Source organism: Marmota flaviventris, chromosome 3 (assembly GCF_047511675.1).
Source record: "Marmota flaviventris isolate mMarFla1 chromosome 3, mMarFla1.hap1, whole genome shotgun sequence".
In the NCBI taxonomy this organism is placed as follows: Eukaryota; Metazoa; Chordata; class Mammalia; order Rodentia; family Sciuridae; genus Marmota; species Marmota flaviventris.
In genome coordinates, this window is record NC_092500.1 from 118,063,073 (window position 1) to 118,075,977 (window position 12,905).

Genomic DNA, 12,905 nt, shown 5'->3' on the forward strand with positions numbered 1-12,905 from the left:
TATGGATATACAATTGTTTCAGCACTATTTGTTAAAAATATTCACATTCCCTTTGAATTATCTTGGCACTCTTACCAGAAATCAATTGATGACCTATGTGCTGATCTGTATGTAACCTCTGTATTTGCTTCAATCAATCCATATGTTTATTCTCATGACAATACCACACTGTCTTTTTTTTTTTTTTTTTTTGGTGGTGCTGCTGCTGGAAATGGAACTAGGTCCTCATGCATGTTAGGCAACTGCTCTGCCACTGAGCTACACCCCTAGCACCACACCATCTTAATTAAGGCAGATCTATTTTAAGTCTTGAGGGCATATAGTGTTAATTCTATAAGTTGTTGGGTTTTTTCCAAAGTTATTTTGGCTAGTCAGTCCCCCCATATCCCTAAGAAGAGGAGAATCTTCTGAAAAAAATAAAGATCTGTTTCTTCCTGTTTATCATCTTCAGATTAGATAAGCTTCCTGGATGAGGTGAGAAAATTAAGAGAAAAGTAAAAAAAAAAAAAAAAAAAAAGAAGAAAGCAATTCATTTTCTAGGCTTTACCCTCCAGTGAGAATGGTGTTAAGGGTGGGCCATGGGAATATGATGGGAAGTGAAGTGATTTTAGGGTTTCTCCCTTTCCCTGGAATTCAAGGCAGTTCCTTTAGAGAGTTTCCCTGGAGGTTTCCTTTCAAAGTCTGGGGGGAAAGTCTTCTTGCTTGGTGAAGCAAGTCTCCAGTTTGGTGAAAGGGTGGGAGGGATCCTCCTTCAAAGTTGCCCCACGGAGATTCCTGGGTTTTCTTCCTGTATGTTCCTGCAGAGAATCCCTTTTCCAACCTCTCTGCCAATTCCCCCACTGCACTCCTGCACACATCCTCAGGTCTAAACCATGCCACTATTTTTATGGCCATGCAGTGGAATCCTGAGTCTCAAACTAAATACAGATGTGGGCGGTCATAGGTTTATAGCCTCTCATAATTTTGAGAACCTGGCACCAGTAAAGCTTTCATGATGTCCCTTCTCCTTCCAACCAGTCGGCTGGCACTTCAGCCCCCCTTCTTTCCCCAGCAGTGCCCTTTCTCAGCTGTCTCCTTCTTCAGAAGCAGGGTCCTCCTCTCAGCCTAAGCTTTCCTCCTCCTTGGGGTCCCGCCATTGCTTCTTAGCAGATCCTTCGCTCCTGTCTTGCTTGGCTGATGCCTTCAAATTCCCAGAGCCAGCCACTCTGCTGGCCCAGAAACCTGGAGCTTTCTGCTCTGCTCTTCTCTCACTCCCAAGTCCTCCAAGCTCCTCCTCCACCCAGCCTCACAGCACAACCAGAGACCCACAACCCATGAAAATCCTCAATATCGGTCCTCACATCCAGGTGTCGCGCCACCTCTAACCACATACCAGTCCTCATACCCCCTCAGACTCATCACTTTGGGAGACCTGGGATTGCTGAAGCTGGGGAGGACCAAATGTGCCCAAAGACATGGGCCCTGGAATTAAGGGTCCAAGGAAGAATTGATTTTGTTCTGTATCCTACAGCCTGGCTCATTTGGCATTCCAAGACCCAAGGACTAAGAATGTGTCATATTCTTTTTCAGGAAGGGTCCCTTTCATTGCCAGTTTCTAGTGTCCTTCAGCCCCAGAACTCCTTGGGGTATGAACCCCTCACATTACAATGTAATTGATGCACGGGAACTGTGTGACAGGGTCGCTTGGAGAAGCCCCTCCCAGGCTCTTTTGTCAGGCAGGTTGAGGGCTGTATGATTCGAAAGCCTGCCTCACATTCCTGATGTCCCCCTACGACCACCCAAAGTGTGATGATTGTGCTCGGGCCTATGGGGATCATTCTCCTTTCTTTACGTTTCTAGTAGCAGCGACTCCTTGGTACTCAGTGGTAGAGCCCCCCTGGGTTCAATCCCCGGTACTCCCCCAAAAAAATCCAACATCCAACAAAACTTCCACATCTTCCTCATCACTCTAGAGGTGAGGGAACTGAGGCACAGTGAGTTTGTGAACCACTGATAAAATATCAAGCATTAACACACATTACCTCACTTCTTAGGGGAACACTTTATGGTGTGTGTTATCATCCCCTTTTGTACAAATGAGAAAGTAAAAACTCAGAGGAATTAAGTGACTTGGGCAAAGTCACACGGCAGAGGGCAGTCTGATTTCCAGGATTATGCCCATTACTCCTCTTCAAAAGGTTTCATAGCCAGTGGACATTCATGTCTTCATTCTCTAAACCTGGAGTGGAAGTCTTCAGTACCCAGCGCAGTGCCTTGGTGCTCAGCGCATTGACAAAGATCAAAGTCCTTGTTTGAGTGAAGCTGTAGAGGAGGCTACATTTAGAGTGTGGACTAAGGGATCAGGCCTCATTTGTACTTCTCTGCCTGAGTCTACAGTTTTTCTTGACACTGCACTCAAGCCTCAGTCTGAATCTCTAGACTCTGTGACATGGCCCTTCCTCTCACTCTTCCCATCCTCCCTGGAAGTTGTCACCACAACAGATGGACACTGGACATCAGAGACTGGGAAGGAGCACAGAGGACAGGAGGAAGGACCCAGGGTTCCTGGGGTGGCAACAGCCTAGGGCTGGTGGACCCTCACAGCCTGTCCTGTCCATGTTTGAGGCCAGGGGCCATGAGTACAAACTGTCTCTGTCTACGGAAACTAGAGTAAGCCTTTCTCCCCGCAGGAGGGCCAACCTGAGGTCTTGCCACTGTCCGACTCCAGACAAGCTTATGGAATGGATACCACATGCCCCAGTTCCCCACATATGGATCACAACCCCTGCATGTGTTCATTTAAGTCCCTTATCTTTCAAAGCTTCAGTTTTCTCACCAGTCGAACTAGAATAATAGCAACATCTGTACCCTGCAGGGCTTTTAAGGGGAGCAAATACCCAGAAAATGGAACAGTGCATCATAAAGTTAAAGGCCACGCAGGTGAACCTTTCATTCATTCACTTTCCTGATCCAGCTCTTCCTTCCATCAGTTCAAATGACAGAATCAAGACAGAATTCTTTCTTCTACCAGTGATGTTTCCTACATCCCCGAAGTCAAGCACTGCTGCATTTTATGAGCACCCAGAGGCAGAAATGTCCCCTCAATATAGCAAAAACCAGGGGCTCACAGAACTTCCTGACAGAACATGTTCTACATACTTGATTCATCACTAAAGCAGATGATGACATGCAACATCTCTGCATCCCCATTTCATTGTGGTGGAAACTGAGGCCTGGTGCAGAGTGAAAGAAGGTCCCAAGAGTTCAAGCAAATCCTCAAGATGCTGGACATTTAAGCAGAGTACCAAGAAGCCTCTGCTACCAGAGAAGTAAAGAAAGGAGAAAAGTCCCCATTTGGGTGGTGGTAGGCAGACATCAGGAATGTGATCCAGGCCTTGGAATCATATAGCCCTCAACCTGCCTGACAAAAAGAGCCTGGGAGGGGCTTCTCCAAGCGACCCTGTCACACAGTTCCCGTGCATCATTTCCATTGAAATGTGAGGGGTTCATACCCCAAGGAGTTCTGGGGCTGAAGGACACTAGAAACTGGCAATGAAAGGGACCCTTCCTGAAAAAGAATATGACACATTCTTAGTCCTTGAGTCTTGGAATGCCAAATGAGCCAGGCTGTAGGATACAGAACAAAATCAATTCTTCCTTGGACCCTTAATTCCAGGGCCCATGTCTTTGGGCACATTTGGTCCTCCCCGGCTTCAGCAATCCCAGGTCTCCCAAAGTGATGAGTCTATGAGGACTGGTATGTGGTTAGAGGTGGCGCGACACCTGGATGTGAGGACCGATATTGAGGATTTTCATGGGTTGTGGGTCTCTGGTTGTGCTGTGAGGCTGGGTGGAGGAGGAGCTTGGAGGACTTGGGAGTGAGAGAAGAGCAGAGCAGAAAGCTCCAGGTTTCTGGGCCAGCAGAGTGGCTGGCTCTGGGAATTTGAAGGCATCAGCCAAGCAAGACAGGAGCGAAGGATCTGCTAAGAAGCAGTGGGGACTCTTTTAATTTTGAGACAGGTTCTCAATAAGTTGCCAAAGGTGATCTCAAACTTGAGATCCTTCTGCCTCAGCCTCCCAAGTAAATCACAGGCATGCACCACTGCACCTGGCTGATGTCAGGGATTTGTGAGAATAGTAAGTTACTATCTGTAAAGTGCTTCAAACCATATTTGCCACGTAGTAAACACTATAAAGTTCTAAGACACAATCAATGTTTTCCTTCTCATTTTATCATCTGTATCAAATAAAATTCAGACTTTGTAGTTCCCGTTTTTCCACTGATGTCCTGTTTCTGCTCCAGGATCCATCCATCCAGGACACCACACTGCAGTTGCCATGTCTCCTTGGTCTCTCCTGGTCTGTGACAATTTCTGTCTCTTTGTCGCTTTCATGCTCTTAAAAGTGTGAAGAGTATCAGTCAGGTGTTTTATGGAGTATCCCCAGTTTAGAACTTAAATTGTCTGCTAGTTTTCCCTGTTAGACTGTGGCTAGGGGTTTGGAGAGGATTACCCAGAAGGAAAGTGCCTTTCTCATCACAACTCCAAATTGATTTTTATGGGAAAGAATTCTTTGGCTCCCTCTGTTTGGCTTTCCCTCAGGGTGGAGGAAAGGGAAGTCTGCGTGGCTGAAGGACAGCTTCAGCCAAACTAAGCTAAGACCTGCCCAGTCAGGGGACTTGGACCATGACCTGGGGCAGGGGAGGTGGTTAGAGGCAGACTGAGCAGGATCAGAAATTCAGCACGGGCCAAACCCCAGGAGAAGGCCAGGGGGTCCTAGGGGAGCCCCTTGGCCAGGCTAAGGAGGCTCAAGGAATAGGTTGTGGACAGAGGAGCCACAGGGGAAGAACCAGGAGGTGAGCCCTTCTTGCTGGACTGTCCTGAGGGGCCCCACTGGCAGAAACCCCAACAAAGACTTTGCCTCCTACAGCTCTGCCAGCCTGAGCCTAGGGTGCAGAAAGGTCAGGATCCTTCAGGCTTATGTTGTTCACTGTATGGGCCAATGCAGCCAAAGACTGGGGGTGGAGGGAAGTCCCCTGGAACCTGCCCTCCATGTCTGGATAGAGAAGCAGCACAGCCCTGGAAGGAAGCCTCTGGGAAATGCAGGGAGGATCAGAGCAGAGTGCCCCCAGGCACCTCTGTGCCAGCAGGGGACTGTCTCCTTGGGCTTGCCTTCCAGAACTGCCAGTGCTGTGGCTGGCAACCAAGCTGCGTTTGTACTCTTGATGACTTTTGTCAGGAATCCCAAACCTGTCCTGGATACAGGCACAGCTGGCGGCCTGGAACTGGGGGTGTGGGTGAGGTATGCCAGGGCTTTATTCACCTACCAGGGTTCATCTGCCCCTCCACTGTTTGGGCTCTGAGCTCTTCTGGTTCTTGCCCTAGTCTCCTCTTCTTCCCCTTTTCCTCAGGCCAGAAAGCCTTGGGTGCTATCAAGACCTTTTGGTTCCAGACAATTCTCCAGGGTCTCTGATTTGCCCTAGGAACCCATGGATGAAAAAGGGAGATGAGGGAAGGACAGACTAGCAGACAACTCTAGGCTTATTCTCCATACCAGGTCTCAGCTTTCTCATCTGTAAAATGAGGGATCAGAATCAGTTACTTTTATTGTATTATTATTATTATTATTATTATTATTATTATTATTATGCTGAGATGGAACCCAGGGCCTGGTGCATGCTAAGCACATGCTCTACCACTGAACCACATCCCCAACTCTTGCTCTTTTGAAATTTCATATTAATTGCATTAATGATTAATCTGTGGTCTATAGATTACATATAAGCTATAATCCAAATAATCTATTAAAGTAATAAAAGTCCAAGATAATTGCTCATGATCCCATTCTGAAATGACATGAATATTTGTGTTGGTTTCTGATGATTTCTAGTTCTTGTCCAGGTACATATTCAATTTTAATGTATAAATAGGAATTTATATTTAACATTTCAGTTAACATTACACAGAACACTGTTTTTTCTTTTGTTTTTCCTACCTCAACCTTCTTTTATTCCCCACTCTCCTCCTGCTGCAAAGTTCACAGTTTAGTTTGCACTCATAATGTACTGATATAGTACCCATATCACACATAGAATTCACATTTGAGAGGAGAGGGGTCGTGGCCTATTTTACAAAATTGAGACCATGCTACATACATTTTTCTGCAAACTGTTTTCCTCATTTAGCCATATGTTGTAGAAATCCATTCAGGCCAAGATAGAGTGCTAACTGATGCCCTTTGATAAGTGCATAATTCCATAAGATGAAGCTATTGCAATTGATTCAATCATTCTGTGATTGATGGGGACTTGGGTTTTTTCTAGCTGTTTCTTCTTCCCAACTAAAAACAATGCTGCCATAAACATTTTGAATAATAATACCTCTAGGAACAGTTACTTGCATTTCTACAAGTATGAAATACCATGGGTGAGATTGCTGGATAAGACTGCATAAGACTTAACAGTGTCCTTTTTCCCCAAAACAAGAATAAAAATTCACATCTACACAAGTAGTGCATGAAAGCCCCTGTCTCCCCACATCCTCACCAGCACTGGTAGTTAGCAGTCATTTTAATGATTGCCAGCCTGCTTAATGAGCAATGGCATCTCAGTGCTATTTTAATTTGCATTTTCCTGTTTACTAGCAACCTGGAGCATCTTTCCTTGTATTTATTGGCTTTCCAGATTCCTCTTCTATCCATAGCTATTCACACCATTTGCTTTTTATTTTTTTCTTCTGGGTTTGTCTTTGCATTATGAATGTGTTGGAGCTCAGTGTAGGAATGTTTAACTTGCCTTTTGCGGGATGTAATGCAAATATATTTTCCCAGTCTATTATTTTTCGTTCAACTTAGTAGGGAATCTTTTTCCATACATGATGTTCTCATTTTATTTAGTCAGATATGTGTCTTTTTCTTTGATGTATGTATGTGTGTGTGTGTGTGTGTGTGTGTTTGTGGTACTGAGAATGAAACCCAGGGCCTCACATATGCTAGGCCAGTGCTCTACCACAAAGCAACATCCCCAGTTCTTTTTATTTTATTTTGAGGCAGGGTCTTGCAATGTTGCTGAAGCTGGCTTCAAACTTGCCATCTTCCTAAGTAGGTGGGATTATAGGCATGTACCACTGTGCTGGGCTAGATATGTGTATCATTCTTAATGACTTTTCAAATTCCTGTTTTGTTCTTAAAATCTCCCCAACATATACACTATAATCCTAAATTTCCTTTTGAATTTTTCCTTGCTTTATTTTTTTCTCATTTAAACAAAATCTCTCTGGAATTTATTTTGTTGAATTAAAATATGCTCCAATTTTACTTTTTTTCCAGGAGGATAACCAAATTCAATGTTTCCAATCTCCAAGCCTAGGGGATCCTAGGAGATAGCTAGGCAGCTACTAATATTGGGGTTGAGGGTGGGGTGTCTGGGAACTGATGTCAGACTCCCTGTCCCCCAACTACGGAGCTATTCTACATTTGCTGTTTTACAAAATGGGCTTCCAATAAAGATCTGATTTGGACAAGGTGTTCTTAAGCCTTAAGGAAGTCTGAAAACCCCTTTCAGATGATCTTTGGGGATCCTCCCAGGCTTGACACTCTCTGATTCCATAATACTAGGATATCAACCATTTAGTACAGAAGAGAAGGTGACAGGTCAATGGAACTTTATCCAGCAGTGACTTCAGCATTAACTCCTGAGTTGGCTCCAGGTGGATATCATACAGCACTTCAGAAACAGATGAGACCTTGCAAAATCATCTAGTCTAGTGCCTCTCAATCTTGGCTGCCTTTAGAATCATCTGGGAGTTTATAAAAAATTCTGGTGCCCTGGGCCCCTGCCAGACTACATGATTCAGAATCTCTGAAAATTATTGGAAAATTATTTTTAAAATCTCCTGGTGAGTCTTATGCAGCTAGGGTTGAGAACGACTTCTGTAGTTCAACCCTCTGAATTCAATAGTAAATATATTGAGAACCAGAAAAAGTGAATTCATATCATATAGCTGGCCAGCTATAGAGATGGTACTAGAACTAGGATTTCCATCTCCTGAGTTGGCCTTCCCATCTACATCAAACAAATCCCCCATCAACACCTTGGACTTTCCAACAGACAACACAAAGGGCTCTGAGCGCTATGTACATTTGCATATGAATCAGTATATTCTGGGTGAATAGGCATAAAGGACTTAGTGGGGAACAGGGTGGTAAAGAACTAACTATGATAAAAGATTGAGCAAGGCACATGGAAAATCCAGGGGTAGGAGCCCACTGCAGGGATGCAGGTGTGGAATAAGGCAGAGTGAGTTGACCAGGTAGGTCAGGTAGGCTCTGTGCAGGAGGTGGCATTTGAATAGGGCCTGTGGGTGACTGAAAAAGACTTGGATGGACAGAGAGTCAATGCCAACATTTCTTCCGAACAGCATTTGGCTGCCTTGGTATTACACAGAGGCTCAAAAGCCAGGGAGGGGGAGCAGCAAGGATTCCATGCAGGAATGCCTTAGTGTAGGGGGATCTAAGGTCCAGCCTGTCTCAGCCCTGTTCTGACCTTCTCCCTCCGCTCTGCCCACAGGAATGAAACCGTGCTGCATCAATTCTGCTGCCCAGCCGCTGACGCCGAGCAGAAGCCCTCCTGCTCTGACCTGGCCTCCCAAAGGTGGGACGTGGTGGCCCTTCCTCCCTTCCCCACCCCCATCTCTTTTCCTCTCAGAGCAGAGGGCACAGCACAGTGCTGTTTGGCCTCCTCTTGAGTCTTGTGTGGTTGTTTGTTTGTTTTTATCTCCTTCCCCATTCTTCCATTTCTCATTCTTTCCTCTGAGCCCAGATGAGTCATTCCCAATTTTTAAGATCATTACACCCTGCCATTCAAATTCCAAACCTATGCTCCTTCCTTCTAAACAGGTTGTATAAAGTTCAATTTTGCTAAACATCAAGGGATCTGACTTTGATTTTATATATAGATATGTATTTCACATGGCAGCGAGTCTGAATGTAGTGGGTACTTAACTCATTAACAGCGCCTGCCCATCCTCTATAACAAAGATTTTTTTATTTTTCTTTCTAATCTTTCTCCTTCCATAAAGGAGCCAAGGTCACTGACTAATTTTAGGGATTTCTCAACCCTCGGGAGTTGGTGACAACCTGGGAAGGAAGGGGGAGTGTTGACAAGGCAGGGTTGGTGTCACTACCGGGAGCTCTGGTCTTCATTTTTTCTGGGTCATTCCTGCTCCTGGGTCTCCTGTCTCCCTTCCCTGTAGCACATCATACCCTCATGCCCAGTCCTCCCTCCATGTTCCTCTCCATCTCTCTACCCCTGTGTTTCTCCATCTCTCCTTTTCTCTGCCCAAGTCAGTGCCCCTTCCCATTGCACTTTGATCTACTCTCAGTCTCTTTAACTTTGTTTTGGTCTCTTCTTCACCAGTTTTTCTGCCTCATTTCTCCACATCTCTTTTTTCTTGACTTGTTCTTTACTTTGCTTGAATTCTGGCCTGACATGGGCCCTGTCACCAGCTTCCTGATGTAGGAATGACTTTGGGCAAGTTATTCAACTCCCCTGGGCCTTGGTCTCCTTATCTGTGTAGTACTGGGGGTGGGGGTGAGGGCTGGTCTGCCTGTCAAGAAAGTAGCACTTAAATAGAACCTAACTGATTTCCCAGCTGTCCAGGGAGGTCAGGTGAGGCAGGTTATTGTCCCTGCCTTATGTGAAAGGGTCAGAAGACTCAGGGATTTGTCCGCAGGAAGTACCTGTGCCTGCACTTGAACTCGGAGAATTTGGCTCCCAATGTTCACCATTTTCACTTTTAATATTCAATAATCCTATCATCTTTCTCTTTTTATTCCATAGAAAATATCTAGATAGTTTTCAGAAGTGGTGCTATTGACCTTCACGTTACAGACATTCACCCCCTAAAATTCAATGCTACTTGTTTTCCCTCAAGGGGAAGCCATCAAAGGTTAGAGAAAGAGACAGTACTCTGACAGAGACTATGGGCGGTGGGCCCAAAAGAGGGTCACTACCTTCAGGGTCCTTAAATCTAGGACCGAGGGAGGGATGGGACTCCCTGAGTCTGACCAGATTGGAAGATGGGAGGCCAAAGGGAAGGACCAGTCTCTGTGCCAATGCTCTGGGTAGTCTCCTGGCCAAGTTTTGGGTCAGACCCAGGGACATGAAGACAAATAAATCCCACCCACTTGGATCCCTGGGAAGCCCACACCTAATGGAGCATTAGGATTCCCCAAAGTGAAAATTTCTCACCTAGGAATTAGAAGGAAGAAGAGAAGTGGTAGAATGAACTAGTAGAAGAGGAATGAAGACAAAGAGTGGAGCTCTGGCATGAGAGTGGAAGGAAGAGGCAGAAGGGGCCTGGTTCCTTCTTGTGGGCTGCCAGTGTTCAGACACATGGCCCAAGTCTCCTTCCTAGAGATCTACTTCCTTGGCAGGGGAGGAGGAGTTTGCCCCCACCCCCAATCCCACCCCATTAGTTCAACTCAACTCAATGGACATTTTCTTGATGCTAAGGAAGCACCAGGCTTCAGTGAGGTTGAATGACTTCCACCCTCAGGAAGCTCAGGCCTGGGCAGGGGCAGGCAACAGAGAGCCTCCCTTGGGTTTGCCGTGGTCTTTTCTCTGGTTCACTCCTACCCCTCAGGTTCTTCCTTGTGGCAGAACTCTGCCTGCCTGCAGCCCTGGCTCCAAGTGGGAAGGGGTAGGAGGAACCAGCATGCCCAGCCTTGGAGAAGATAGGCACGTGGAAGGTGGGGCAGGGGAGAAGTGCTGCCCTTTGGAGCCAGGGCTCCAAAGAACTAGGGTTGATTCCAAGGTTTGGAGTGGATGTTAGGAAATCCTTTACCTTATTTCCCAAAAGGTTGGTTGTTGGTCTTCCCCTTAGGCATGCAGACGCTGAGGTTGGGGCTGGAGGGGCTCTGGGGAAGGAGGGTGGGAGGTGGGAGATGCTCTGGATTGTTCATGGAAGAGCCTGAAAGCCCTGCCCACTGCAGCCTCCCCTCCACGAGGGACAGGGAGCCTGGCCTTCAAGATGGCCCAGGGCTTCAACTGCTGTCTGTCTCTGGTTCCCAGTTATTCCAAGTTGTCCTGTTTGTCTGTATGGTTTGTAGTTTCCTAGAGCCTGTTTTTTTTTTTTTCTGTCTGTCTGTCTGTCTGATGTCAGTTTCTCCCCTTCTTGGGAAGAGGACTCCTGGATGTTTCTGAACAACCCAACAGTACATGTGTCAGTTGGTCTGTCTATTCTTGACTTCCCTGGGGGAATTCCATCCTAAGGAAAGTTTTCTCCCACCAGACTCCTGCTGTATTCCTGCTCCCAACCTTATCAAAGACCCCTTCACTACCCCTTCTCCCTTCTCCTGAACCAGGTGTCCCACCTCCAGACAGGGTAGCCCAAACTTCTCCAAGGAGTTCATCTAGAGGGTGGGGGGCTAGAGCAGGTGTAAGTGGGTCACAGAGGCCCCTGGGCATCCCCTGGAACTGTGAGACAAGCCAGGCTCCTCCTACCAGTCATTCTGGCTTCCTACCAGCTCAGTCAGCCATCAGCCAGGTCATGGACTCCTCTGAGGGTTTCTAGGGATAAACGAATTGACCTCTACAGGAGATCTCTATAGGGAATTCCAAACCAATCAGTCAGATCTCAGGGCCTTTGCTATGTGGATCCAGGAAGTTGTGGGAGCTCCCTCACCTTCTCTTCCTCTGCACTATGATTAAGGCCATGGTCAGTCCAAGTTTGCCAGGTGTCTGTCCCATCCCTGCCCTCACGTCAGGCAGTGTCATCCCTTGGGGATAGCTTACCTATCTGATCAGCTGCTTTAGCCTAAGTTCAACCCTCAGCACGGAGGAAAGACACCGGGACCTAGAGAGACCCTCATGCTCCTAAAGAGGCAGAGAAGTCTCAGCCTAGTGTAGGGTAGGATGGCATTGCTGGGGGATGGGACAGACTTCTCCACCCACCTGCAGAGCAGCGTTGGGGACTGGTACAGGAGAAACTCTTATTTACCAGGGAGAGATGTCCCCTGGCATGGGAAGACTTAAAACTGAGCAAGTCTGGAAGCCTGGGTGTCCTTGAAATGGAGCTGAAGCTGGGCATCAGGGACCTAGGTACAACAGAGCCGCTGTGGTCTAGCAATGGGCTCTGAGGCTGGATCTCCAGTTAGGATTATCATGGGCTCCCTTGAGCCTGGTTCCCCACACACCCCATGACTAGGGGTAATTAGCCCTCAGGTGGGAGCTGGGAGTTGGGGCCCCTTGCAGTGGGGGAGGGGGTGGGTAGGCAGCAACTGCACTCATGGTTCTTTCTCCCAGAGGTTGGGGAGCAGGTGGGGCCCCTTCCCCACCTCCTCCCCCAGTGCTAGCTAATGACAGGGCTTTATTCTGGGGAGTTGAATAGGCTTGTAATTGCAGCCCTACTTTTGATACCACGGGGCTCCCCTCCCTTTCAGGCTCTCAGTGACATTCGGAACAATGACCAGGGAGCTGGCCAGCCGCCTCCCAGCATCAAGCAGAATTGCAGCCCATTTGTCTCCGTGGGTGGTAATGGGGCTGAGATGAGGAAGATTGGCTTCTATTAGAGTAATGGGAGGAGGCGGCAGGAGGAGGGGGCGGGGCAGGGGAGGACACAGAGCAACCAACCCCTAGTTGTGGGGAGAAAGAGGAGACCTGGAGTCAGGGGGTGCCCTGGGACCCAGCAGCCTGAACTGCTTCCCTTCCTTCTGGTGCTAGCTCCTTCCTTTCATTCCCCACCCTTCCTCCAGGATGGAAGAGACGCTAATATGTATTGAGCATGCCAGGAACGCTGTGCTAAGCACCCTCCATATTTTATCTCCCCTCATTCTGTGAGATAGATGTGATTCTCCTGTACAGATAAGCGATGTGGGATGGAGAGACATTGGGTATCTTGACAGAGGGACCACTGCTAATCGGATCT

The 12,905-nt window shown here is 47.2% G+C and overlaps 1 protein-coding gene across 1 annotated transcript in view; it reads left to right on the forward strand.

The window, feature by feature from the left end:
• The window catches only part of Iqsec3 (IQ motif and Sec7 domain ArfGEF 3), a 103,112-nt gene that overhangs the window by 24,743 nt on the left and 65,464 nt on the right, over positions 1-12,905 (forward strand). The window contains exon 2 of the mRNA XM_027951245.2: positions 8,546-8,629. Coding sequence (XP_027807046.1) covers positions 8,546-8,629 — 84 coding nt within the window. The remainder of the gene's footprint in view (positions 1-8,545; positions 8,630-12,905) is intronic.